The sequence below is a fragment of the Zea mays genome, chromosome 7, assembly GCF_902167145.1.
Source record: "Zea mays cultivar B73 chromosome 7, Zm-B73-REFERENCE-NAM-5.0, whole genome shotgun sequence".
NCBI lineage: Eukaryota > Viridiplantae > Streptophyta > Magnoliopsida > Poales > Poaceae > Zea > Zea mays.
In genome coordinates this window covers 162,290,631-162,316,936 of record NC_050102.1, presented here as the reverse complement: position 1 = coordinate 162,316,936, position 26,306 = coordinate 162,290,631, and the positions used below count along the sequence as shown (strand labels likewise).

Below are 26,306 nucleotides of genomic sequence, written 5' to 3'. Positions count from 1 at the left end.
CTTCTTGTAGTATCTCTTCTTCTCCTTTCTTCTCCCCTTCTTGTCGTCGCCCCTGTCACTGTCACTAGATATAGGACATTTTGCAATAAAATGACCGGGCTTACCATATTTGTAACACACTTTCTTGGAGCGGGGTTTGTAGTCCTTCCCCCTACTTTGTTTGAGAATTTGGCGAAAGCTCTTGATGACGAGCGCCATTTCCTCATTGTCGAGCTTTGAGGCGTCGATGGGTGTTCTACTCGGTGTAGACTCCTCCTTCTTGTCTTCCGTCGCTTTGAATGCGACCGGTTGAGCCTCGGATGTAGAGGGACCGTCAAGCTCGTTGATCTTCCGTGAGCCCTTGATCATAAATTCAAAGCTCACAAAATTCCCGATTACTTCCTCGGGAGTCATTAGTGTATATCTTGGATTGCCACGAATTAATTGTACTTGAGTAGGGTTAAGGAAAATAAGTGATCTTAAAATAACCTTAACCAGCTCGTGGTCATCCCATTTCTTACTCCCGAGGTTGCGCACTTGGTTCACCAAGGTTTTGAGCCGGTTGTACATGTCTTGTGGCTCCTCCCCTTGGCGAAGACGGAAGCGACCGAGCTCCCCCTCGATCGTTTCCCGCTTGGTGATCTTGGTGAGTTCATCACCCTCGTGCGCCGTCTTGAGCACGTCCCAAACTTCCTTGGCGCTTTTTAGTCCTTGCACCTTGTTGTACTCCTCCCTACTTAGAGAGGCGAGGAGTATGGTTGTGGCTTGGGAGTTGAAGTGCTCGATTTGGGCCACCCCGCCCTCATCATAATCCTTATCCCCTACGGATGGTACATGTGCTCCAAACTCAACAACATTCCATATACTTTTGTGGAGTGAGGTTAGATGAAATTTCATTAAATCACTCCACCTAGCATAATCTTCACCGTCAAAGGTTGGCGGTTTGCCTAATGGAACCGAAAGTAATGGAGTATGTCTAGAAGTACGAGGATAATGTAAGGGGATCTTACTAAACTTCTTGCGCTCATGGCGCTTAGAAGTTATGGAGGGCGCGTCGGAGGCGGAGGTAGAAGGTGATGAAGTGTCGGTCTCGTAGTAGACCACCTTCCTCATCTTCTTTATTTTGTCGCCACTCCTATGTGATTTGTGAGAAGAAGTCTTCTTCTCCTTCTTCTTCTCCTTCTTCATCTCCTTGTTGCGGGACTCTTCCGATGAAGCCTTCCCATGGCTTGTAGCGGGCTTGTCGCTGGTCTCCATCTCCTTCTTGGCGAGTTCTCCCGACATCACTTCGAGCGGTTAGGCTCTAATGAAGCACCGGGTTCTGATACCAATTGAAAGTCGCCTAGAGGGAGGGTGAATAGGGCGAAACTGAAATTTACAAAAATAATCACAACTACAAGCCAGGTTAGCGTTATAAATATAATTAAGTCCGCGAGAGAGGGTGGAAAACAAATCGCAAGCAAATGAAGAGTGAGACACGCGGATTTATTTTACCGAGGTTTGGTTCTTGCAAACCTACTCCCCGTTGAGGTGGTCACAAAGACCGGGTCTCTTTCAACCCTTTCCCTCTCTCAAACGGTCCCTCGGACCGAGTGAGCTTTCTCTTCTCAAATGCTTGGAACACAAAGTTCCCACAAGGACCACCACAAGATTGGTGTCTCTTGCCTCAATTACAAGTGAGTTTGATCGCAATGCAGAATCAAAGAAAGAAGAAAGCAATCCAAGCGCAAGAGCTCGAAAGAACACAAGCAAATCTCTCTCACTAATCACTAGGGCGTTGTGTGGAGTTTGGAGAGGATTTGATCACTTGGGTGTGTCTAGAATTGAATGCTAGAGCTCTTGTAAGTAGTTGAAGTGGGAAAACTTGGATGACTTGAATGTGGGGTGGTTGGGGGTATTTATAGCCCCAACCACCAAACTAGTCGTTTGGTGGTGGCTGACTGTCGTATGGTGCACCGGACAGTCCGGTGCACACCGGACATGTCTGGTGCGCCAGCCACGTCACCAGGCCGTTGGGATTCGACCGTTGGAGCTTCTGACTTCTGGGCCCGCCTGACTGTCCGGTGTACACCGGACAAGTACTGTAGATTGTCCGGTGCACCGTCTCGCGCGTGCCTGACTTCTGCGCGCTTCTGGCGCGCATTAAATGCGCCTGCAGGTGACCGTTGGCGCGAAGTAGTCGTTGCTCCGCTGGCTCACCGGACAGTCCGGTGTACACCGGACAGTCCGGTGAATTATAGCGGAGCGAATTCCCGAGGCTGGCGAGTTCTAGAGCCGCTCTTCCTTGGGGCACCGGACACTGTCCGGTGTACACCGGACAGTCCGGTGAATTATAGCGGAGCGCCTCTGGATTTTCCCGAAGGTGAAGAGTTTGGCTTGGAGTCCTCTGGTGCACCGGACACTGTCCGGTGGTGCACCGGACAGTCCGGTGCGCCAGACCAGGGCAGCCTTCGGTTATCCCTTACTCTCTTTGTTGAACCTCATACTTGGTCTTTTTATTGGCTAAGTGTGAACCTTTGGCACCTGTATAACTTGTACACTAGAGCAAACTAGTTAGTCCAATTATTTGTGTTGGGCAATTCAACCACCAAAATCATTTAGGAAATAGGTGTAAGCCTAATTCCCTTTCACTACCCAAACAAGCCCAATTTTGGCCAAACTTAGCCAAACTTCTTTTCTCCAATTTTGCTCGACTTGAGGAGTTTTCTAGCGCTTAGGTGAACATAGTTAGCAACTAAAACAATTTACTAAGTGCTACAATCATACCTTGTTCATATAATGCAATAAGATTTGCAATGTACACACATATGTACTTTTCCCGTGTTTCTCAATTTGCCTTACAAATACCTATGCTTATGCTCATACATCAATATGCTAGTCAAAGACAATGTGTTGTACATTTAATCACTAAAATAGACTAGAAATGGCCCAAGGGCACATTTCCCTTTCAATCTCCCCCTTGGTGATTTATGCCAACGTATCAAAAGCAACAACTAACATAATCAAATATGAGCCATCTTTTGTAAATCGAAGTCAAATCAAATACTAATAGAATAAGTATAGGATTTGGCATATTTGGATCATTTTGCCACCACTTGGTTAGAGGAAATTCAATTTTTGGGTCATATTCTATCAGCGGATGGAATTGCGGTTGATCCCAGCAAAGTGAGGGCTGTTCTTGAATGGAAATCTCCTACTACAGTACATCAAGTTAGAAGTTTTCTTGGACTAGCTGGTTATTATCGCAGATTCATCCCAGACTTCTCCAAGCTGGTCAAACCAATTACGAAATTGTTGAAGAATGATGTCAAGTTTAGGTGGTCTCCCAAGTGTAATGAAGCCTTCGAGCAATTAAAGAAATTGTTGACCACTGCACCCGTATTGGCTCAACCAGATATTGAGAAGCCATTCGATGTGTATTGTGACGCATCAGGCATTGGTATTGGGTGTGTACTGATGCAAGAAGGTCGGGTAATAGCTTATGCGTCCAGACAGCTAAGGTGTCATGAGGAGCATTACCCAACACATGACTTAGAATTGGCAGCTGTGATTCATGCTCTTAAGATTTGGCGTCATTATCTATTGGGTAACGTATGCCATGTTTATACTGATCATAAAAGTTTGAAGTATATTTTTACTCAATCAGAATTGAATATGAGGCAGAGAAGATGGCTTGAGCTAATCAAGGATTGTGATTTGTAGGTTCATTATCACCCCAGAAAGGCTAATGTGGTGGCTGATGCTCTAAGCCGCAAAGCCTCTTGTCATTGCCTTACTGCAAGTCTGACCAATACTACTTTATGCCAAGAAATGGAAAGGTTAAATCTGGGGATGGCCCAGCAAGGAACTGTATTGCATCTAAATAAGCTCACGTCTATTTTTCCCTAGAAAATTATGGACGCTCAGAAAATAGATAAAGGCATAAAGCAAATCCGAGAGAAAATGGAAGCTGGTAAAGCAACCTATTTCAGGGAAGATGCTCAAGGAGTTTTATGGTTTAAAGATCGAATAGTAGTACCCAAGGACACTAAGCTTCACCAACAGATCTTAGATGAAGCCCATCTCTCGCGGTATTCTATTCATCCGGGAAGTACCAAGATGTATCAAGATCTGAAACAACGCTATTGGTGGACCAAAATGAAAATAGAAATTGCTCGCTACGTAGCGAAGTGTGATACTTGTCAACGAGTAAAGGCTGTGCATATGAAGACTGCTGGCCCTTTGCAGCCATTACCCGTACCGAGCTGGAAATGGGATGATATAAGTATGGATGTTATTACCGGTCTACCCAGAACCTCAAAAGGGTACGATTCTATTTGGGTGATTGTTGATCGCCTCACCAAATCTGCGCATTTTCTCCCTGTGAAGGTTACATATTCAGCTTCTACTTACGCAGAGTTGTATATTGGCCGTGTTTTGAGTCTTCATGGAGCTCCGAGAACCATCATATCAGACAGAGGACCGCAGTTTGTATCAAGGTTTTGGGAAGAATTGCATAGATCCCTGGGTACCAAGTTAATCCATAGTTCAGCCTACCATCCTCAAACAAGTGGGCAAACCGATAGGGTTAATCAAATACTAGAAGACATGTTGAGGGCCTGCATTCTAGAGTTTCCAGAAAAGTGGGATAGTTATTTGCCCCTTGTTGAGTTCTCTTATAACAATAGTTATCAGAACAGCATCCAAATGGCACCATTCGAAGCATTGTATGGTCGAAGGTGTAGAACACCTTTGAATTGGTCTGAACCAGGAGAGAGGTGGTTCTTTGGACCCGATTTGGTAAGAGAAGCCGAAGAAAAGGTTCAGTGTATTCAACGTAACCTAAAGAAGGCACAGTCTCGCCAGAAAAGCTATGTTGATCAAAGGCGACGACCCTTAATGTTTGAAGTTGGGGATTACGTTTACTTGAAGGTATCCCCTATGAAAGGAGTTGCTCGTTTCGGGGTCAAAGGGAAGTTAGCACCTCGATATATTGGTCCCTTTCCTATTCTCGAGCGATGTGGGGAGATGGCATATAAGCTCCAATTACCAGAATCTTTGACTGCAGTGCACAATGTATTTCATGTGTCTCAGCTAAAGAAGTGTCTTCAAGTACCCGATCAAATCACAGACATATCAGATATCAACCTGGAACTAGACTTAACTTATTCAGAATATCCAATTCGAATTTTGGACCAGAAAGATCGAGATACTCGAAGAAGAACCATCAAATTTTATAAAGTGCAATGGAGCCAGCACACAGAAGATGAAGCCACGTGGGAATCAGAAGAATATATGCAAGAGCGTTTTCCTGAGTTTTTAAGTTCTTGTAAGCTTTAAATTATGTATAGTTGGTAATTGGTGAGAAATACAGAGAGGCACCTGCCCACCCCTGCCTTGTAAGAGAAAATAGGAAATAAAGTTGTGACATGTTTCCTTTTCCGTTACTTCGTCAGGAGCTTTAAATCTCGGGACGAGATTCTTTTTAGGGGGAGAGGATGTAACACCCCTGGTGTTACGAGAACTAAAACACTGACATGGCATCATATGCATGAGCATTTCATTGCTTGTGATACATTTAGAATGCATTCACTAAGTAAAATCTCAAAAGAATGGGTGATGTGATGTTGTTTGTGTATAGGACTTAGCTTAAGTCTAATGCTTAAATGGGTAGGAGAGAGAGGATTACCCTGAGCTAGTAGCATGTTGACTCCATACTTTAAGGATAAAGAAGTGGTCTTGCTAAGTTGGGTGGTGGTGCCCAAGGGGTAAGAGGGTTGAAGAGATGAGATCTATTAAAAGTGATTTTGAGCCCAGAAACCCTAATTAGTGCCCTAAAAAGGATTTTGAGTTCTGGCCACTTTTTGCCAAAGGTTTATATACCAAAGTTGTAGAGTAACAAAAACTAAGCCACTTCTATATTTGGAGATTTCCAAGTTTAGTAGTAAAAATTAGGGTAAAATACAAAGTTCCACCAGCACTCCTAGAGTAGCAACCCTGAAATAGTGTGTTTTACTCATCTTTGGACATTTGCAACTTGGAATCCATAAACATTTTGATAAGGACCATAATAGCAAAGATGTAGAGCTACTATAGTAGTATAAAGTTATGTAAGGGACTTAGCCCTAGAACCATATGGAACACAGTGTAAAACATCACCAAAGTTGGGCTGTTAGACTAAAACAATCTGAAAATTGGATGATCAGTGACATTGGATCAATTGTGGAGCCAAGTTGTGACTAATCCAGTGGAGTTAAGGCTTGGGTCACTGTGACAAGGTTGGATACCATATATTGGAGTACAACTTTGTCAAAGGAAGGTAGGTGGATTACTGCCTAGAGCCGGGAGTAAAAGTGGCTCAAACATGCGTTGTCAGGCGACTTCGAAGGGAGATTCAGAATGAACAGTGGTCTGAAGAAGATCGCCGGTGCAGTGCACCCGTCGCCGTTAAACTCGCGCTGGGATCCGAGTTTCGCCTGGGAGATTCATGCTCAGTAAGGAATGGATAACACTCGAAAAGGGTGAAAAGATCAGTGGTGGGGTGAACTCGGTCGCTAACTAGTCCGGCCGTCATACCCACTTGCCCGCGCGGTCGGCCAAGTTGATATCACCGGAGCTCGCTGTTTCATTCGGTCGTGCCATGCAGCCATGCATTCTCCACGTCGTAAAGGTCATGGCAAGCAGTCAGTTACCCCCCTCGAACCAATTCCTCCTCGCGCGCCACGGTGAGCAAGTCACCGTAAAATATACAGGCCGCCGTGAACACCCCTCACGTTGATGAGCTCTTTAGTACTTGCTCCGTTCAAATTCGTGTGTGTATCGCGCCTTTGGTGAGCCAGTGATGCTCTCCCTACCCTTATTCTAAACGCTACCGCGTTCTGTCTGTTGCTCGGAACAAACTCATCGGAGTTCTGGTTCCGCCGGCGTCGCGAGCAGACAAGCTCCAGGGGCAGGCTCGTCGAAATAGTCTCGGTGGCATGTCCGGGAGGCCTCTAGGACGGTGTCTGTGTGCTTGCTACCGTTGTTAGGGGTCGCCGGCGGTGAGCGCGCGCGGTCCGGCCAGGTGTTCGACCGAAGTCCGGTCGGGGACCGGCGTTGAGAAGAATAGAAAAACGGAGGGTTTAAGTGAAGAAGTCAGCGACACAGGGAATAATATCTAGGACTATTTATTGAATAGCTAAACCGTTGCGGGTGTTTCTGCAAAGTTGCGCGGGCGCGAGCGCGGGCGCGCGCTTCTGCTGTCTGTGGGCCAACTCGGGCCGGATTCGGTCCAGTACTATTCATTGTTTCTCCATTTCTTTTTCTGATAACTTGCAAAATCTATAGAAATTAGTAAAAATGGTAAAAATATGAAACCAATTTTGCTATATGTCTAAATTCCTGTATAATTTATTAAAAATAGTTTTAGGATTTTTCTTGTAACCAGTAAATTATCTAATATTTAAAAGTACTTGGAAAAGGCTTTTAGAAATTTTAAAAGAGTATTAGGAATTCCAAAAATCATGAAAACCTTTGAGTGAGCTTGATATATTTATTAAAAACCTTAGGTGAAGTTTGAACTGGTTTGGGCATTGTTTAATCAGAAAACCAGTTATAACCCAAGAGAACACCCATTTTTAATATAAAAAAAGTAAAATTAGGTTCCAAAAGCTCAAATAAGAATGTTAAGATTTGCTAAGCTTCGCCACTGCATAGTAATAGTTATGCTAGGCTTGAAAAGGCTTATAGTCCGATAGCTCTCATGGTTCATAAGCACCATGAAGAAAAGTTGTTCTTAAGAAAAGTATTTCTTGTTCCCTTGTATAAATTGCATATTCATGGCATACCATAAGCATCCATATGTTGTATTTCGAATAGAGCACGAAGGGGATGTATCAGTAGAAGAAGAAGTTGTCTCTCAACCAGAAGGGCCTTCAGTAGAAGATAACTTCTATTTTGACATTTGTGGAGAAGGGCCAGTCTTTCTGGAAACGCAAGGCAAGCCTCGGTGCATTTACCCTTTCCTTGTTGTTTAAAAAGCTTTTCTCACTTGCTATGATGCATTAGATGATAGGAGTTATGTGATAAACAAATTGATGCATTACCTTTCCTTGGAAATTTCCTGATCCCTGTTTTAAAAAAAGAACTGAGAATGCTTAGCCCTACTTAGGAACTTAAAAATGATTTGTTTTTATAAAAGAATGATGTATTACAGTGGTCATGGGTTTTTGGTTGAAAAATGAAAACAAACTTATGGTGATGGATTCATCAAGACGTTGATGGGTTCATCATTGGAAAAGAGTATCCCTGTCGGGTACCAAAAATGGGAAAAAGGTTTGGATAAATTGAGACCGGGCGGGTGACTTGCACGAGAAGAGAGTCTCGGTGTAGTGTCTCCGTCTGTGTCGATTAAGGACCGTCCGCCGTAGGCCAGTAAGTAGAGAATTTATCCACATGCCCTGGTATGGGATAGGGTAAGCCTAATCTTGGTTGGACAAATACCAGAACAGCTCGCCCGCACTGGGCGTGGGAGATGGCGAGAGAATCTTGTACCCTCCGTGGCAAGAGGCTGGACGGTGGGGTGATCTGTACTCTCGGGTCGCGGGAACCTGTTCTAGTCTTAAGAAACCCGGGTGCAGGTTGTCATATGCAAGGGTTAAGTCTACATATGTCGTGTGGTTAGGGATCCCCGGCTGGGTTCAATCGGTTCGAATCGTCGGTACTCCTCGGTTAAGGAGACTCTACCCTACGACTTACTACCGTAGATCAAGAAGTTAAAGATGAATTGAAGGAAAGTAATAAAAGAAAGCTAGATTAGGCCAAGTGATTGCTCTAGACTAGGCCAATCTAGATTCAGGAAATTATTTATCTTGGTAATAAAATGAAAGCTTAAGGACCAACTTTAGTAAACTTTTATGCAAAATGAGTCCTTGATTTTTGATGAGCCTTACCTTGATTCCTAATCAGCCAGTATATCCTTAAGAGTCTTTTTATGTTGTCGGGTAAGACTTGCGAAAGTACATTTCGTACTCAGGGCTTTGCCCATGTTGTTTTAGGTGAAGAGCCCGCGGATTTTTGTTGCTTCTGCACTAAGGTGGTTCCCAAACAGGAAGAGGAACCGTGAGGCTGTAGGTTGGAAAGCTGAAACCTTCTCGTTATGTAATGAGTTTTTAGCACTCAGACACTATATTGTAATAAGCACTCTCTATCTTACTACTTAAATAAATGTGTAAGAACTAAGTTATTATATATCTTTCCGTGTATCCTTCGATTATGTTGTAATGTCTGTGATCTGGGTAAATCGTTCTCGGGAGATGAAGAAAGGTGCAAGATCCAGGTCCTAACAAGCTGTTAGGTGCATCTGCGCGGCTGTCTGAGGTCCTTGGGGACAAGGACAGGTGCAGGTGGGCCTAATATCTTTGGAGGTTCCGCCGCAGATCCCACCGGGCAGCGGGAGGGAGATAGGGAGAGGGAGAGGGAGCGTGTGCGCGGTCGTCGCTGACAAGTGGGGTCCACCCGTTATGCGACGCGGGCGCGCGTGGCCTGCCTGGGCTGGATTGGGCCTAATGGGCTGCTTTCGGATTTTCTTTTTCTAGAGAATTTCTATTTTCTTTTCTTTTTATTTTCTCTATGTATTTCAAATAAATTTAAACCAATTCAAACATGTGCATCAATTCAAAAGGGTAATTTAGGCTCATCATGATGCAACAATTCATGACTCACATAGTTTTGACAAAATAAATAATTAATCCCTCACTAAATTAAGCTACTTCTACTCAAAAGAAAAAGGGAGAGAGATAGACTAGAGAGAGACAAAGGGTAACACCTGAATTTGGTAGGCATTTAGAGAAGAAATTTTATACCCCCAAATTCATGGTGTTACAGCACGACCATACCATCCGTAATTGTTTTATCTGACATATGATGACACATTTAATGCACTTATAGTCATTGATATAGCCATTACTGCTGACCGTCGCGATTTCAGTCATTGATGTGTAGGGGCGGACCTTCCGGGCCAAGAGCGCGGACCGTCTGCGGTTGGCAGAAAATGGGCAATGACTTGAAAATGTTTTGTGGCTATAAATACAACCCCAACCACCTCGATTCAATCATCCAAGCATTCTATATAGGGCTGGAAACGAGCCGAGCCGAGCTCGGCTCGGCTCGGCTCGGTGCGGCTCGGTGCCTGAACGAGCTCGGCTCGGCTCGGCTCGTCCATTCCACGAGCTGGCAAAAGAGGCTCGGCTCAGCTCGACCTTGGCTCGCGAGCCGGCTCGGCTCGGCTCGTGAGCCCTATTCTGGTACTTATCGTTGCATTATTTGGTGAATTAACATTATATAAATTTGAAATATAGAATTGTCATTCTATATTATGAGTAAATTAAATTATAACTTGTAATATATTCATCATCAAACACTAAAAAATGAGCTATTATCCATAAAATTATCTAATATTCATTATTATTCCGTGAATTAATCATTTTTGCAAGGCTCGCGAGCCGGCTCGCGAGCTGGAACGAGCCGGCTCGGCTCGGCTCGCTGCAAAAACGAGCTCGAAGAAGGGGCTCGGCTCGGCTCGTTCGAGGCTCGCGAGCCGCTCCGAGCCGAGCCGAGCCGCTCCGAGCTCGAGCCGGCTCGCGAGCCTCGAGCTAATTTTCCAGCCCTAATTCTATACATCCACATTCGGGTCTGAACTTGCCACCTTCGGGTTTCAGAAGAACCGCTCCGCTATAATTCACCGAACTGTCTGGTGTACCACCGGAGCAACGGCTAGCCAGGGCAACGGTCGACTGCAACGGTCACCTAGACCGAGTGAGGCTTCTTCCTTAATCTCACGGGTCACTTAGACCCTGCAAGGACCACCACACAATTGGTGTATCTTGCGTCGCTTACAAAGCTTGAAAGTAAGAAGTGAGAAAGAAAAGAAAGCCAAGCCAAGCAAACAAGATTCGCGCAGAAGTCAGAGCAGCCGCAGAAGGCGCACCGGAGAGTGAACAGTACCTGTCCGGTGCGGCACCGGACTGTCTGGTGCCACATGAAGACAAAGTTCCAACGGTCGAAACCGTCAGAATCCTAATGGTTGGGTGACATGGCTGGCGCACCGGACTGTCCGGTGCGCCCATCGACAACAGGCTGCCCCAACGGTTGAATTGGTGGTTGGGGGCTATAAATACCCCACAACCACCTCCACTCCAACCATCCAAGCATTCACAACAGTGCATTCAATACAATAGCAATACACTTCACTCAAAATACACAATTCAAGTGATCGATCCGCTCAAAGTCTCAAATTCAACTCTAGCACATTAGGACTTGTGAGTTGCTCTTGTTTGCTTGGCTTGGCTTTCTTTTCTTTCTCACTTCTTACTTTCAAGCTTTGTAAGCGAGGCAAGAGACACCAATTGTGTGGTGGTCCTTGCGGGGTCTAAGTGACCCGTGAGATTAAGGAAGAAGCCTCACTCGGTCTAAGTGACCGTTTGAGAGAGGGTAAGGGTTGAAAGAGACCCGGTCTTTGTGACCACCTCAACAGGGACTAGGTTCTTTGGAACCGAACCTCGGTAAAACAAATCGTCGTGTCATCCGCTTTATTTTCTTGGTTGATTTGTTTTCCCCTCTCTCCCGGACTCGGATTTTATTCTAACGAACCCCGGCTTGTAGTGTGCTTAAAGTTTGTAAATTTTAGTTTCCGCCTATCCACCCCCCTCTAGGCGACTTTCAGCTTGCAATCGTTTTGAGTTAGCTCCCAAAGTTATCCGCATTGATTAAGCAACTCGTGGCAAGAAGAACTATCTTTCGCGCTTCAATTTCATTACTACTCATTCTAACACTAACCTCGGGTGAAGTTTTGTTCAAAGTTTATAATTCGGGTCTCTTTCAACCCTTTTCCTATCTCAGACAGTCACTTAGACTGGTTGAGTGTTCTTCTCAATCTCGAGGGTCACTTAGACCCCATAGGGATCACTACAAGATTATGTGTCTCTTGCTAGCTTTACAAGTGTGAGAATAGGGGGTGAGTTAGAATGAAAACCCAAAACAACAGCACAAGAACCTGCAACACTCAAAATCACATGGCACTAAGTCTCTCTAACTCAAATCGATCAAATGTGATGCTTGTGAGGCTTTGAATGCTTGAGAGATGTTGCAATGAATGTATGGATGTCTGGTGTAGCTCTTGTGTCTTCAATGTACTGGCCCCAACCACCCCAAATAGTCATTGTAGATTGGGGCAATTTTTGTACTACTGGTGGTGCATCAGGCCCCTACAGTGACGGTCTGGTGCACCACCGGACCATCTGACACTAACTTTGTAGGTGACTGTTCTAATGGATAGTTGGAATAGTAATCGGTCCGGTGACACACTAGACCCTAACATGTCAGAACCACGTCAACAGGTGATCGTTGAAACTGGAAATAGTCGTTGCATCCTGACCGGTTCGGTCCTCCACTGCTTTGAAGTTCATTTTATATACTCTCTGTGTAAGTGGTCCAGATAGCCAACGGACTGGTTCGGCGCGCCAGCTGGAACGAATATACTTGTCATCCCACCATGTCTTCATATCTCCCTATCTATCCAACCATGTCATCCCATAAGCATGGTTCATGTTATAGAAAACTCCAAAAGATATACTTGTTATATGTACTGTCTTTAATTTTCTGTCCGAACGGATTCCTTCACCACTATTTCCATAACCATGAGTTCTACAAAGTTTTATAATAACATAGAAAAAAAGGCTCAAATAAAATCCAAAACTCCTCTATTCAAACTTAGATTTCAATAGTTATTATTTCTAAATTTCTATCAAATTATCCTCTATCCAATCATATCATCCTATAAATATGGTTCATATTCTAGAAGACTAAAAAATATATTTGTCACATGTACCATCTATAATTTCCTGCCGGAACTGATTCTTTCACCATTATTTCTATAATCATGAGCTCTACAAAGTTTTATAATAACACACAGAAAAGGCTCAAATAAATTACACTCTTCTACGAGCAAATGAGTTGCAATTGGGGATCAGTTAAATCAACATGTACACACTTATTCCCTCAGTGGCTCAGTCTAAAATAAGTGCACTCCCAAAAAAATTTGTGAAGAGGCCGATGTTAGCGAGAAATTATTTCCATCTATTTTTCTATAAAAATATAATTACACTTCGAGATGAGAGGAAGTAGGAAAAACAACTAAAGCCATATGATCTTATTTCTAAATGTGTATTTATTTTGAAATAAAATTTGAACTCTAAATATAATTTTTTTATAGGATAGAGCGAGTACATGCTTGATGCTATAAATCACGAATCAGGCCGCCCGGGCCGCGTGGTCGCTGGCCGGCCCCGCCCCCGCACCGAGGATGTCAACTACAGGCCTGGCCCGGGTGTGCATCCGCGGGACCTTCACGGTCAGCACGCCGTGGGTGTACGCCGCCGAGATGCCGTCCACGTCCACCATCCCCGGCAGCCGAAACTTCCGGTCGAAGCTCCTCGCGTCCGCGACGGCGCCGCCGGTGCCGGTGCCGGCGTCCAGCTCGGTGCGGATGACGAGGTACCTGGCGTCCTCCACCTCCACCCTGATCTCCTCCTTGCGCACTCCTGACGGCACACAGAAGAAGAAGGCCTTGCTCAGCAGTCAGCTCAGCTGGCTGGCTGCAAAGACCGACGACGGCGAGCAGCACGCGCGAGTCAGGGATCGAGTGGGGTGGGTTACCCGGGAGGCTTGCGGAGAAGAGGTGCGCGGCGGCGGTCTCCTCCCACCTGACATGGTTGGCCGGCCGCGGCGGCGGGAGCAGCTCCGGCTGGGATGAGAGGAGGGAGAAGAGGCGCCACTGCCATTGCCACTGCCGGAATCCTGAATGCTGCTCCTCCATTGGGTAAGAATAATCCATAGCGAGCGGAACCTGTTCGGCCGTCGGGTTGCTGCCTTCAAATAGTGTGCGTGAGTGTGACGGTGACACTAGCTGCTACTCTGGCTGCAATTGGATGCAACTTGCTGCTCCAAGTTGCGGGGGCTGGTCCTCATGTGGGGCCCCCATGTGCGCATAAACATAAACAAAGCATATCCATTGATTAATTCGATGGAGACCGGAGAGGAGGCGCTTTTGCCTGCAAAATATCTTAGGCATTGGCCAGGTGCAAATCAGGATAGCTTATCTCTACTACTACTTAAGACGTTAGTGTAGGCGTCCACAATTTTTGGTACACGATTCTGTCGTCGTCCCCGCCCCCGCTCTCTGCTGTCGCAGACCTGCCCTCGCGCGCAATCTGCGCGCTCTCTCGCAGTCATCTCCGCGCCCCCCGCTCTCCTCTCTCGCTCCTATAGGTGCCCAAACGGGCGGCCTGGAACGGGCCCGTTAGGCACGACAGATAAACGGGCCGTGCCCGGTCGGCCCGCGTGCCGCAGATGCGGCCCAGGCACGGCACGCCGGCCTGGTAGCCGGGCCGGGCCGGCCCGTTTAATTTGCCCATATTATCCATTTAATCAGAAAAATTGCAAAAAAACTGTGCACAATGAGGTCTTGAACCCAGGACCTCCCTCTACTAAGCTGAAAGCACTATATGTAAGAGGCTAACAAGTAGAACTTTAGTGCATTTGTTGTAAATAGCAAATATAAAATCTAAATATATATATATATACTATGTTTTATAAAATAAAAAAATATATAATCGTGCCGGGCCGGACCGGCACTGCGGACCGAGACAGCGGCCCAAGCACGGCACAGCTGTCGTGTCGGGCCCGACCCGGCACTATTAAACGGGTCGTGCTTCGGACCGGCCCGTCAAGCCCGGCCCATTTGGCCATCTATACTCGCGCCCCCGCTCTCTGCTGTCTGCCGCCATCTCCAAATCTCGCCGCCAGACCTGCACCCGCCCCCGCTCTCCTCTCTCGCGCCCCCGCTCTCTCGCCCGCCATCATGGAAGGAGAATCTCCAACCAGGGAAGGTCCGCGTGGTTCCATGGAAGGTCCGACACCGCTCTCCTCTCTGTTGTCTCTCTCGCCCGCCATCTATGCGCTCTCTCGCCTCCTGAGCCGCCCCCTCCAGCATGGGGTAAGGATAGAAGCAGCCAAATACGTTTGTGCAACAAGGTACTGCATGGAAACAACTTGGCTCTGGCAAAGGCGATGGTAGTTGTGGTTCGCGGCGACGGCGTCGACTCCCTCCTCGCCAAGACCACGCAGGGCCACACCGACGTCCTCCTCCTCGACTCGTAATCCCCCTCTTCCTTGCTCGCTTTGTTCCTACGCCAGTCCATTTGTTCCTTGTGTGCTTCCTCGACCCAAAGGCGCGTGGTTCGGTCGCCCTGGTCCCTTGCCTGTACCCAATCCTTAGGGATCTGACTGGATCTACTTAATTCGGGGTATAGAAATGGGTGGATTGCGGCGAACGGCACCACCACGCTGGAGATGCCAGTGAAGGTGTCGTACTGGGAGGAGACTGGGGCATCAACTACCTGCTAGAGGTGGGGGCGTGGGGCTCACCATCGACCTCCCTGCCATTGGCACCTTTACTATCCCGCTCACCACCGAGGGAGCCTTCCGAGAATTCAGATGTTTTAGTGTACGAATAGATTTACTGTCACACCATAATCAGTGCTATACCTAAGTAATATTGGTGGATTAGCATATTTGGGTTCTTACACCTGTGTGTAAAAGAGGAGTTTAAGTCTGACTGTCACAAAAAATCTAACCCGATGTTTAAATCCTTTTTTTATGAAATCTATTCCACCGCCAGCAGTTAAGAGAAACACTATTCCACCACCTCCAGCTCTAAGTTTGTGCAAAAACTCTACATCAAATTCAAAAAATAGTGCTTACATGCTAGAAGATTACAAATGTGTTCTGGGCTCAATTGTCATTACTTTTTTATTTTGCTTGATGATCTGTTAATGAAATAAAAAGTACCCTCTCCTTCACCGGTCCATCGTTGGTCGCGTCGCTCTGCGACCCCATCTACATTCTACACAGGCCCCCACCTCGCCCGCGACACCACACAACGACTCAGGCAAGGCACCCACCATCCACTGGCACCGACGGGATGAGGTGAGGACTGGGGAGACAATTTCAGAGTTCAGACTTCGTTTCATTGTTTCAGACATTCAGAGCTTACATTGCCTCCAAGTTAGTTCTATTCAGATGTAACATTTGTTGTAGGTAACGCCCCTTTACTGTTCTTATTGATTAGCATGCTGGTACTTAACCTATTCGTGTGATGAACACAATCCAATAGTAATCTTGAAATCTGAAACATAGGCTTACTGTACTTTGTTTAGCCTAAAGAATTAGGGGTGTATTGTTTGAATGCTTATGCATTATACAATTTGGTTATAGAATTTGTGACACCCGATCTGCATTTCTAGCTCCTTCACACCCGTGCAAAAACAAGGTAATTATTCTATTTGTTTGGTTGGCATGGATGAATTTTCTGAGTCGATATGCTTCAAATTTGGGTTGGCTCCGCCACTACTTCTGGGACAGGACATTTATAGCTCTTAGCAAGTTGGCTCACACATCTTTCATATAAAAAATCTCAGTGCTTATCTGTTTTTCCCTTTAATTCATTTGACTTGCAATTAGTCAACAAACATTCTGCAACAGCATTTGATCCTCCAAGCATCCAAAAGATACTTAGTTACTTACCTTACTTTTTGGCAGATGCACTTCATTTTACCATGCCAAACATACTGAATTGTGATACTTTACCAATAATAAACATTACTCTCATTCAACAAACAATTCCATTACCCACCTTATTCGAAAATTTTATAAATTAGTTGCCTATCATTAACACATATCCAAATGGTTAAATGATGTCTCTTACATGACCTGCTATCAGTGGTGAAAGGCATTGCAATGCATGTGGCTTTGTAGGAACACTCTGGCCTGTGCTATAACTCTTAATCCTCTTCGTCAAGAACCCATCCTTACTCCCAAGAAGGACCTCCATCCCTGCAGGCTCCCCAGGTTCACACCAGTTAATCTCTGGCTCATTCTCAACCTCACCATTCCAAGAGTGCAGAATTATTTAGCATTCACTAACAATGTTATATTTAAAGCCCACACAAGATTATCAACCAATTCAACAAGTGAACACCCTACTGCACCAATTCAATAATTAAGTTACAACGCTAGAAAACTGTTAATTGGACACCATTTTTATTCAAACTTCCAAAGGCAGTACTGGCCTTGATGGTGTTTAGTTCAGGTTGTGTGTAAGGTACTAAAAATGCTATTAAGTGCAAAGAAGAGCCGGAAAATTATTGTATGTTAACTAAAATAGTACTATGTTTGTTTATTAGCTGCAAGTTTTATGTATTAACTTCAAGTACTACTATCCATGATCCTTATTAACTTGAAGTTTGCAATCCATTAGTTAAGTTTTGGATGTTGAGAAATTTATTAATCCAATAGTTCATGTTTCTGCAGCATATAAGTCCATGGCAGTGAAGAGATATTGAGCTACCATAACTATGTCTTGATGACCACATATCCATTGGAGCATGTTGAACTGACTGCCAAGACCAAGAGAGATAAATGCACTACAAGTTGTGCATGTGTGGATTCAGTAAGCATCGACGCCATACTCGAGCAACACCTGGACGTTGTTGGCGTGGCCTTGGCCGACGACGAGGTCGAGCAGCGTGCAGTCAGAGGTCCCTTTTTGGTTCAGCTTTTTTCTAACCAGCTTTTCTGAAAATCTGGCTGTGGAGAGAATCTGGCTGTGGGCAGAATCTGAGTATCATTACGATTACGTATGAAGGAAGATAAATTTGTTCATAGGGCTCAGGATCTAGAAAGTGACAGATTCCTACTATTACAACGACTCAACCGATTATGTGTTTATGTTGATTTTGGATGGTTTTTGCCCCAACGAATTTTATAGAAGCTGGCTGAAAAGCTGAGCGTTTGGCAGTCCGCAGCAGATTTTGGTGGTCAGAAGCTGTCAGAAGCCGAAACAAACAGGACTATGGCGTCTGCAGCACATCACTCGGGCTCTCTGTGGTTGAGCACCTCCTTGAGCTCCTCGATCGCGCTGTCCTCGACAACAAGCCGTGTGGCCACAGATGCTCCTACAAAGCTCGCCCTGATTCCATTGTCCACAAACAACTGCTTCATCCTCGTTGAGAACCACTCCAGGTTGACTGAGCCCAGCGTTGTCATGGGTTCCTTCGCCACGACACCGGCTGCGACCACGTTGTGCAGCAGGGACACCTCCTCACCTCGATTTCCTCCTCGTGACATCATCACCAACTACTCTCCCACCATCCTTTGCATCCAACAAGGTAACTGGTGGTGATATAAATCATGAGATTCTAGAATATGGCTCTATTATACTGAATTGATTGGTTGGAAAGGACAGGTAACTACTTAATTCGTGTGATTTCTTGTTAGATGTAAATAGCTACTGATTGCAACTGAAATGTGTCGATTTATGATTGCAACCAAAATATGTCAATTTATCTTTATAGTTAGTATTATTGTAAAGGTTTGGAACAATTTTAAACAACTATCTCATTTAAAAAGATCTTCCTGTGGGATATAGAATTCATAGCTATGCACTGGCATCTAACTATAAAATGATGAAATTTGGTAGGCTCTCGATTATCGCCACTACATTATTGCTTATAGTGGATAAATATGTTTTCGTTGCAATGCACGGGCACATACCTAGTTTGGATGATGAGTAAAGGGATCGTGTCCCACAGCGATTATTTTATTTTATTTATTAAGCGCGGGAGCATATCTAGGCTCCTGTTGCTCCACGTCACCCTGGCATGCCTTAACCGCGGGATTCACATCGAACGGCCTTGTTCTCTTGTCCACTCCGAGAGACAGGACAAGAGTCTTCTAGAGTTCACCAATCCTGGTTCCCTTCTCCCTCAGTCCCTCACCCTCCGCCTCCCCAGCCAAATGCCACCGGGCCAACAAAATCTAGCGGCTCCACGCTCCCCGTTTCCTCCGTGGCTTCCATGGCGAACTCAGGCCTAGGGCTTGGACTTGCGCCACCGGGCGCCGAGCCCTCTTCACTCCACGCCCAGTGCTTGGCCAAACGGCGCGTCGTGCCCGCCTCCTCTCACTCCAGCGCCGCAGGCATGGCGTCGTAGTATGTGTGGCGCCTCCAGTTGGCGTGTGACCTCCTTGGGACCTTCTCCGCACTGGTGTCGATGCTGAACTCAACCTGACAGGCCAGACCTCAGACCAAGTCCTGGCGATACAGATCGTTCGGTGAGGCATGAAGACCCCAAGCCAACAGCCTTCGGAGCTAGCATTGTCGGTAGCTTCACCCACTGAGGCACCCTTCGTGTTTGGGAGCGTGAAGAACCTCCCTCGGTTTGCCGAGAGGTTGTCTACTTCATCAAAGCTCCTGATAGGATGGAGACGTTGAACTTGTTTATATAAGTTAGCACTATCTTTGAGAAAACAAATATGTAAAAGAATTATATAATAGCAGTTAAAAGAGGGAGAGAGATTGTCGAAGGGGGCATTGTGAAATGTACAAAGTTATTTGCTAGTCACGAGCCAAACTCAACTCCAAGATAGAGGGTGTGTTTGTTAAAAACAGGTACCTTTCAGTTTTAACGTGAGAAAGTCGCATTTTAGAAAAGTCAAAGCCAACAAGATGTCTTTGTCGATTGTTGTTTTTCGCCGAGGGTGACACTCTGCAAAGTATTCTTCACCGAGTGTTCGAGGTTTTACGCTCGCAAACCTCTGAACACTCAGGTAAAAAATATTCTAAACTTGCAAAACAGTGCTTTATATGGAATAAAATATGAAAGAAAATAATTTAAGAAAAAAACTTATAGCTTGCTAGAAGTCGATTATTGGAGTTATATTAGGACCGTGTAGAACAGTTTACACATAGTTTACCCCAAACATTGTTTTTTGCACTGTCCGCAGAATAAAGTTTAAATATAAAAATAATAATTTGGTGGAGATAGTACAAGCGGTACAAACAGTGTTTAAATGCACTAAAGATAATTGTTAATTACTAAAATTAGTTAAAGACATCCAGTAGTGAGTTAATAGTTCATCTAATAACTATTTTTAGCAAATTAGCTAATAGTTAGCTAGCTATTTATTATTTAGCTAATTTCACTAGCAAATTTTTTAGCCAACTATCTGTTAGGTCTAGTGCATTCAAACACTCCCTAAGTACAAATGGTTCTGGGACATCTGAAACAAGCAAATTAACAATCTGACGAAGACATTAATATCAACAGAGCACACTTCAACAGTCAAGATCTCAACGACAAACAGAAGAAACATCCGGAGTGCCATCATCGATTAACACTGGTCCCCAAGAAAGTCTAACCACTCCTATGCGACTATATGACCTTCATATCTATATAGGATGTCTCATTGCAGCGCCCCGTGACTCCACCATCACTCTAATCCGATAGCACTCCAGAGGTGTGCAAGCAATCGTCACTGCAAATGAAAGGCAACAAAATTACTCATCAGCCTAATAAACGTCCCAACATAGAAGACTCATAACATGACACTCAACATCAACATAGACTTTTAGTCCCAAACAAGTTGGGGTAGGATAGAGTTGAAACCCAACAAGATGTCACCAAAAGAAGAAAGAGAGAGAAAGGGGAGGGGAAAAGATTTTGAGAGCACTAAAAGTAAAAAGGCCTAAATCACGGTTCAGGCACGTGGATAGCTTATTTCCAAGCACTTCTATACTGCATGGCTCAAATTATCTTCAGAAAATCAGCAATTGGCTGGTTCAGGATAGTAAGATTTTTAACAGTCGATTTCCTAAATTTGAACTATGGAAAGATAGTAAGATTTAAGCAATGGGGATTGTCCGTGCCCTACGTGCTGTGGTGGTGGAGGCTGCTGCAGCTGCTGTTCCTGTGTTGGCTGCTGCTGCTCATAGTTACCACAACCAGAGTATCCGTAGTAGTTTTGCATGCTTGGGTCTTGTGCACTGGAAGCACCATAGCCATAACCTTCATAACCCGGCTGTTGGTATCCATAATAGCTGTTCCCATTATACTGGTTGTTGGCATCATGCTGAGAAGCCTGATGGAAAATCGTCTTGAATTAATCAATTGTTAGGTAAGTGACAATTCAGCATCCATCACATATAATACCTGTCTGTTTTGAGGACTACGGCCCCATGAAAGCCGAACTTTCTGCCCACCAACCTGACTCCCATTCAGCATTCGGATGGCTTCCTCTGCACATGACCTGAAAATACGGTGACCCAATCAAATAACGAAGAATTAACTCGCATATATCAGTCAGAACGGTTAATTAAAGAGCTTTAATAAGCATTTATATGAACCTGCTGGTAAATTGAACAAATCCACAATGTTTGCCTACAGGAATCTTCACATAGGAAATTTCTCCATACGGAGTAAAAATTTGCCTTAGATACTCCTCATTTACATTGGAATCTAACCCACCTACAAAGACCTATTGCAAAATAATGAAAGATAAGGTAACAGGAATTCCTAAGTCTATCTTTTTTTAGAAAGAAGAATCCACTTACTGTTGTATTGTTAGGATCATTCTCTGAAGAATTTCCTTTAGAGCTCTGGTATGCTCCTGCAATGGCAAGACAAACCATCAGCAACAAAGTTGGCAAATTGGCTGGGAATTCAGACCCCCAAAATAATAGCAACGGAACACTGGACACCCATATTCTGGCCAGCAAAAGTAATAGCTTAACATATTTCTAGTAAGGATCCAAAATAGTCAACAGCATTTGCAATGATGTAAGTAAATAAAACAAATAAAGAAATGGTTAGCATTCCAATGAGGTCAGAGGAAGAATACAAGAAATCCTTGCTTCAATTAGTTGTTCACTGCATGTACTGCTTAGCTGCAACAGAAGAAATTTTACTATAGTCAAACTGTCAGTAGATAAACTCAGATTATCTACACAATACCCAGTATCTTTAAATGACAAAAACTATGTAGCAGCAACTGCGTGTATTAATCACAACCTGGAAATATCCTCATGCACTAACACGGGCATGAAGTAGAACATATTAGTTCAACTATTTCGATTTTTTAATCTTATTCTGAGTCATCAACTGTTGATAAAATATTTCAAATAAGAAATCAAACTTTACAGTGTTGCTAAGCCATACCAACTACCAAACCCAAACTCAGATAAGCAGAATATGTGGGCAACAAACAAAAATGCATAACTACAAAGTGCATTCAGGGAAAACTAATGAGAAATAAAAAGAAAATTGAATCTGCAGCATGGAATAATAAACCAGAGGAAGTGCAGGCACAACAGTGGAAAGTTGAACAAAAAAAAATATTTTCTGCACCGCAACAGAATTTGGAATGACTAAAAAAATGGTACATTGAGGAGACCAGATAAGCTACAGGTGAAACTAAAAGCTTCCTGCACTATACAGTACAATGCGGAGTAACAAACATGTTACAGGTGACATTAGGTGCAGATATAAGAAATCCAATCCAGAGATGAGAAAAAGGGGGAATATATAAAAATAAATACCACAACAACATATAAAATTGTACATATTAGCTATCACGAGTACTGGAACATGATGGGCAGTATTTTTTAAAAAAATAAACTGAAAGCATTGAAGACTGGAGAGTAAGTCCAGATAAGTTGATGCCTGAGAGTGAAAGAGCTTTAGAACCAAAATCTCATGAAATTAAAACACTGACCTAACCGAGGCACTGGTTACATAGACATCTGAAGACAATTCCAGGCCTTAAATGCAGATGGCATGACATCCTGCTTTGAGAAACACAAATTTTGTTCAGTGGTTTAATTACTTTGTTAAGTTATCCCAATCTTAGACTTGGAACGGAAAGAGCGGGAAGGAAACTGTTTACAGAAAGAAGCTATGTGAGCTGTTGCGGTGGAATGACTAGAAAGAGAACTGGTACGAAAACACTATCAACCAGCAAGAAAAATGGAAAGAGAAACCAGAATATGTAAGTGGGTTTTAGTTTTCAAGATGCAGTGATGCACCTAGAAGTTAGATGCTCTCATAATCAGTACCCCTGCAGGATCCTACACAAGCAAGTGTGAAATAATAGAGAAAAATAATTTAGAAACCTATATGAAGATGTTCGACAAGTACATACCGTCAGTTGCATATGTCTGCTGAGCATCCCTATTCTTCTTGTTAGCTGCAGCACCAATCCTCATTTGCCTTGTAGATAACAACATTCCATTCATCTCAGTCATAGCACGTGCCTGCTCATTCAGATCTCCAAAACGCACGAAACCAAATCCTTTGGGCCATCCAGTCATCCTATCAACAACAACATTAGCTCCTCTAACTGAAGGGTACTTAGCTCTGAACACATCTTCCAACATGGAGTCAGTAACATCATGAGCCAAATCACCAACAAATATTGTGCGATCAGAACCACTATCTCCACGCTTATCACCAGTGCTAGCAGAAGCCCAGTTCAGCTTAAAAGTCATCTCAACATTCGGCATCATCTGCCCATTGAAGTTCATCAGAGTATGTTCTGCAGCAGCTCGAGAGTAAAACTCAATAAAACCATAGCCTTCTGAGTGCCCAGTTTGCTTGTTCCGTATAATTTTCACAGAAGCAATCTGCAGTTACTTGAAAGTATTAGGTCAACAAAAATAACTTAACAAAAGTATTAGGATTCCAATCAGACAACAAATATAGTAGATCAACTAAAATATATCCCGAGACTTATATTACTTAATCGTTATATTGAACTCCCAATATAGAAGCAAATATAGTAGATCAACAAATATAGAAGCAAAAGCACCTGTCATTCTTGGTATGAGTTTGTTATAAATAAAGAGACAGGTTGCTCATCACCGGCCATCCTCAGCAGAGATGTAGTCATTAAAAGTTGAAAACAGAAAAAAAACACATTGGCATCTATGCCTACAGCTTACAATCAGTCATATGCATGGTTCTGGGCCTAAAACCTAACATCTTGGTTTGGTTGAAATAAGAAGTAAATATGGAAGGAAGGCGCGCCCTTAGCTCATCAGGGAATACACTGAACTAAATGATCTAGTATCAAACTCTATAACTATAACAGAAAACACAATAAATAAACAAGAGCATAACAGCACCTACAGCCGCGGGCATATCAAAACCAAATTAGCCAAAGCAATCATACAAGGGAGCTCACTCTCAGATTTCCAATATCACGGCTCCTGGGGAGGGGAGATATAGAGAAGGATCACCTGCTGGGCCACGGCCGCAAAGGCGTTGTAGTGGAGGTAGTTCTCGTCCATCCAGTGCTGAAGATCTCCGATCCACAGCGTCCTGACTTCACCGCTTCCCGGCGTGGTACCATATGGCGAAGGAGCGTACTGCTGCTGCGGTGGAGGAGCGTACTGCTGCTGCGGCAGAGGGGCGTACTGCTGCGGTGGTGTCGCGTAATGCTGCGTCTGAGGCGGAGGCGGGTACTGCGGCGGCGGTGCAGCGTACTGCTGCTGCTGCCCCCACGGCTGCGGGAGGGCCTGTTGGTAGTACTGCGGCGCCTGCTGCTGCTGGTAGTACGGCAGCGGGGGCGCCTGCTGCTGCGGAGGCATGGGCACCACGGGTCCTTGCGGCGGAGGCTGGGAGTGTTGCCCGTTCATCGGCGGTTGGTGCGGCGGCTGCATCGCTTCGCTGGCGAGGCACAGAAACCCTAGGGTGCGGAGACGAAAGCGAAAGAGAATGGTTTGGGAACCTCTATGCGGGAGACGGGAAACGAGACGGCCACGGCCCACGGGGTCCGCTGTGTCAGAATATTGGCCTCTGGAAGACTCCGCCCACCGGTTCGTGACGGACCCTGATGGGAATTGGGAATCAGATACGATTTCCAAGATGGCCCGGTTGTATGGGTAAGATATTTTCAGCAGGTTACTCATATTTATATTTAAGTTACACTCTACAAAGTACAATCTACAATAAAAACCGTATAAAATAATATTTTTAGTGACCATACATATATAGCTCACATACAAAATAGTATGATTATGAGTAGACCGTTAAAGATGATCTAAGGAGTTTACTGCCATTAGATCTCCGATGAATGAGTCTATAGACATTTTTGTCTCTATAACGAAAGGACTAGTCTCGTACGTTATCCTCTCATGCGTGAAGCGCATCCTAGATAGACTATGAGAAAACACTCAATTCTAACATGCCATGAAGTCATACATGGGCAACATTTTGGATAACACTCAATTCTAACATGCCATGAAGTCATACATAGGCAACATTTTGGATAACGAAGACGGGCGATCGAGCAAGCTATAAAAAAGTAGATCTTCTTTTCATACCTTCTATGATCTTTTGACCAACTTAAAGCACAACATCTTACAGTTTAATATATGATATGCGAGTTATGTGTCCACTTTAATTTTAAATTTTTTTAAAGGGTCCACTTTAATTTTTGAATTATTTTTTTATAAAAAATAATTCATCACGTATGTATGTGTATGTACGTCTTATGACAGTGAAGTCCTTGCTTAAAAAAGAGCCATCTTGCTCGTGTATGTGTATATACGTCTTATGAGCATTGATATTTTCCAATATTTATGTTAGCATCACGGTGGAAAAATATCCATTTGGTGAAGTACGGTGATATGTGCCCATACTTCTTGATAGGCAACACACTAAGAATTTCCCTCACAACAGCTGGTTGTGTGAGTTGTGTGAACCCCACGTCATTGGCTTCTTCTACAAGGATATTAAACTGTGAGTACATGTTATTCGCATTTTCATTGCGAAGCATTTGAAATGAATTTAATTTTCTCATCACAATGTGATAACATTCCCCACACTCACTCTTGATCCCTTCATGTAAAGCGCAAATGTCGGACCAAAGAGCATGATCATCCTTGTGATTTTGGACTCTATTAAACACATCTTTGCAAGAGATATCTAAAGAGGGTGTTTTGGGCCATTGCATTCTACTTCTCATAGTTAGCCTCATCACCCACAAGATTTTCGGGATCCTTAGGTTTAGGGAACCCTTGTGTGGTGGCCCTATAGACTCCAATGTATATGGCCTTTAAATATGCTTCCTGAAAGGGAATTAGGCTTACACCTATTTCCTAAATGATTTTGGTGGTTGAATTGCCCAACACAAACAATCGGACTAACTAGTTTGCTCTAGTCTATAAGTTATACAGGTGCCAAAGGTTCACAAAAAGCCGATAAAAAGACAAAGAAAAGGGTTCAAAAAAAGAGCAAGGGATAACCGAAGTGTGCCCTGGTCTGACGCACCGGACTGTCTGGTGTGCCACCGGACAGTGTCCGGTGCACCACCGGACAGTGTCTGGTGCACCAGGGGACTTCAAGCTGAACTTCACACCTTCGGGAATTCTCAGAGGCGCTTCGCTATAATTGACCGGACTGTCCGGTGCTACACCG

At 44.4% G+C, this 26,306-nt stretch overlaps 3 protein-coding genes across 3 annotated transcripts; 1 reads left to right on the top strand and 2 right to left on the bottom strand.

Moving 5' to 3' along the window:
• Positions 1 to 13,050: 13,050 nt before the first annotated feature.
• Positions 13,051 to 14,005, bottom strand: LOC103633231 (18.8 kDa class V heat shock protein). Its single transcript, XM_008654929.4, has 2 exons — positions 13,651 to 14,005; positions 13,051 to 13,535 (listed from the first exon to the last, which is right to left on the bottom strand). The coding sequence occupies exons 1-2, from the start codon at positions 13,826 to 13,828 to the stop codon at positions 13,246 to 13,248; spliced, it is 468 nt and encodes a 155-aa protein (XP_008653151.1). The 5' UTR covers positions 13,829 to 14,005; the 3' UTR covers positions 13,051 to 13,245.
• A 376-nt stretch (positions 14,006 to 14,381) lies between these two features.
• LOC103633230 (uncharacterized) lies at positions 14,382 to 18,425 on the top strand. The gene is made up of 2 exons (XM_023300628.1): positions 14,382 to 17,602; positions 17,902 to 18,425. The coding sequence occupies exons 1-2, from the start codon at positions 17,417 to 17,419 to the stop codon at positions 18,061 to 18,063; spliced, it is 348 nt and encodes a 115-aa protein (XP_023156396.1). The 5' UTR covers positions 14,382 to 17,416; the 3' UTR covers positions 18,064 to 18,425.
• A 1,680-nt stretch (positions 18,426 to 20,105) lies between these two features.
• On the bottom strand, positions 20,106 to 24,564 carry LOC100274401 (Polyadenylate-binding protein RBP45C). Its single transcript, NM_001148761.1, has 7 exons — positions 24,125 to 24,564; positions 23,029 to 23,509; positions 21,443 to 21,498; positions 21,236 to 21,366; positions 21,042 to 21,138; positions 20,764 to 20,970; positions 20,106 to 20,367 (listed from the first exon to the last, which is right to left on the bottom strand). Exons 1-7 carry the CDS (start codon positions 24,545 to 24,547, stop codon positions 20,365 to 20,367), a joined length of 1,398 nt encoding a protein of 465 aa, NP_001142233.1. The 5' UTR covers positions 24,548 to 24,564; the 3' UTR covers positions 20,106 to 20,364.
• Positions 24,565 to 26,306: the final 1,742 nt, after the last annotated feature.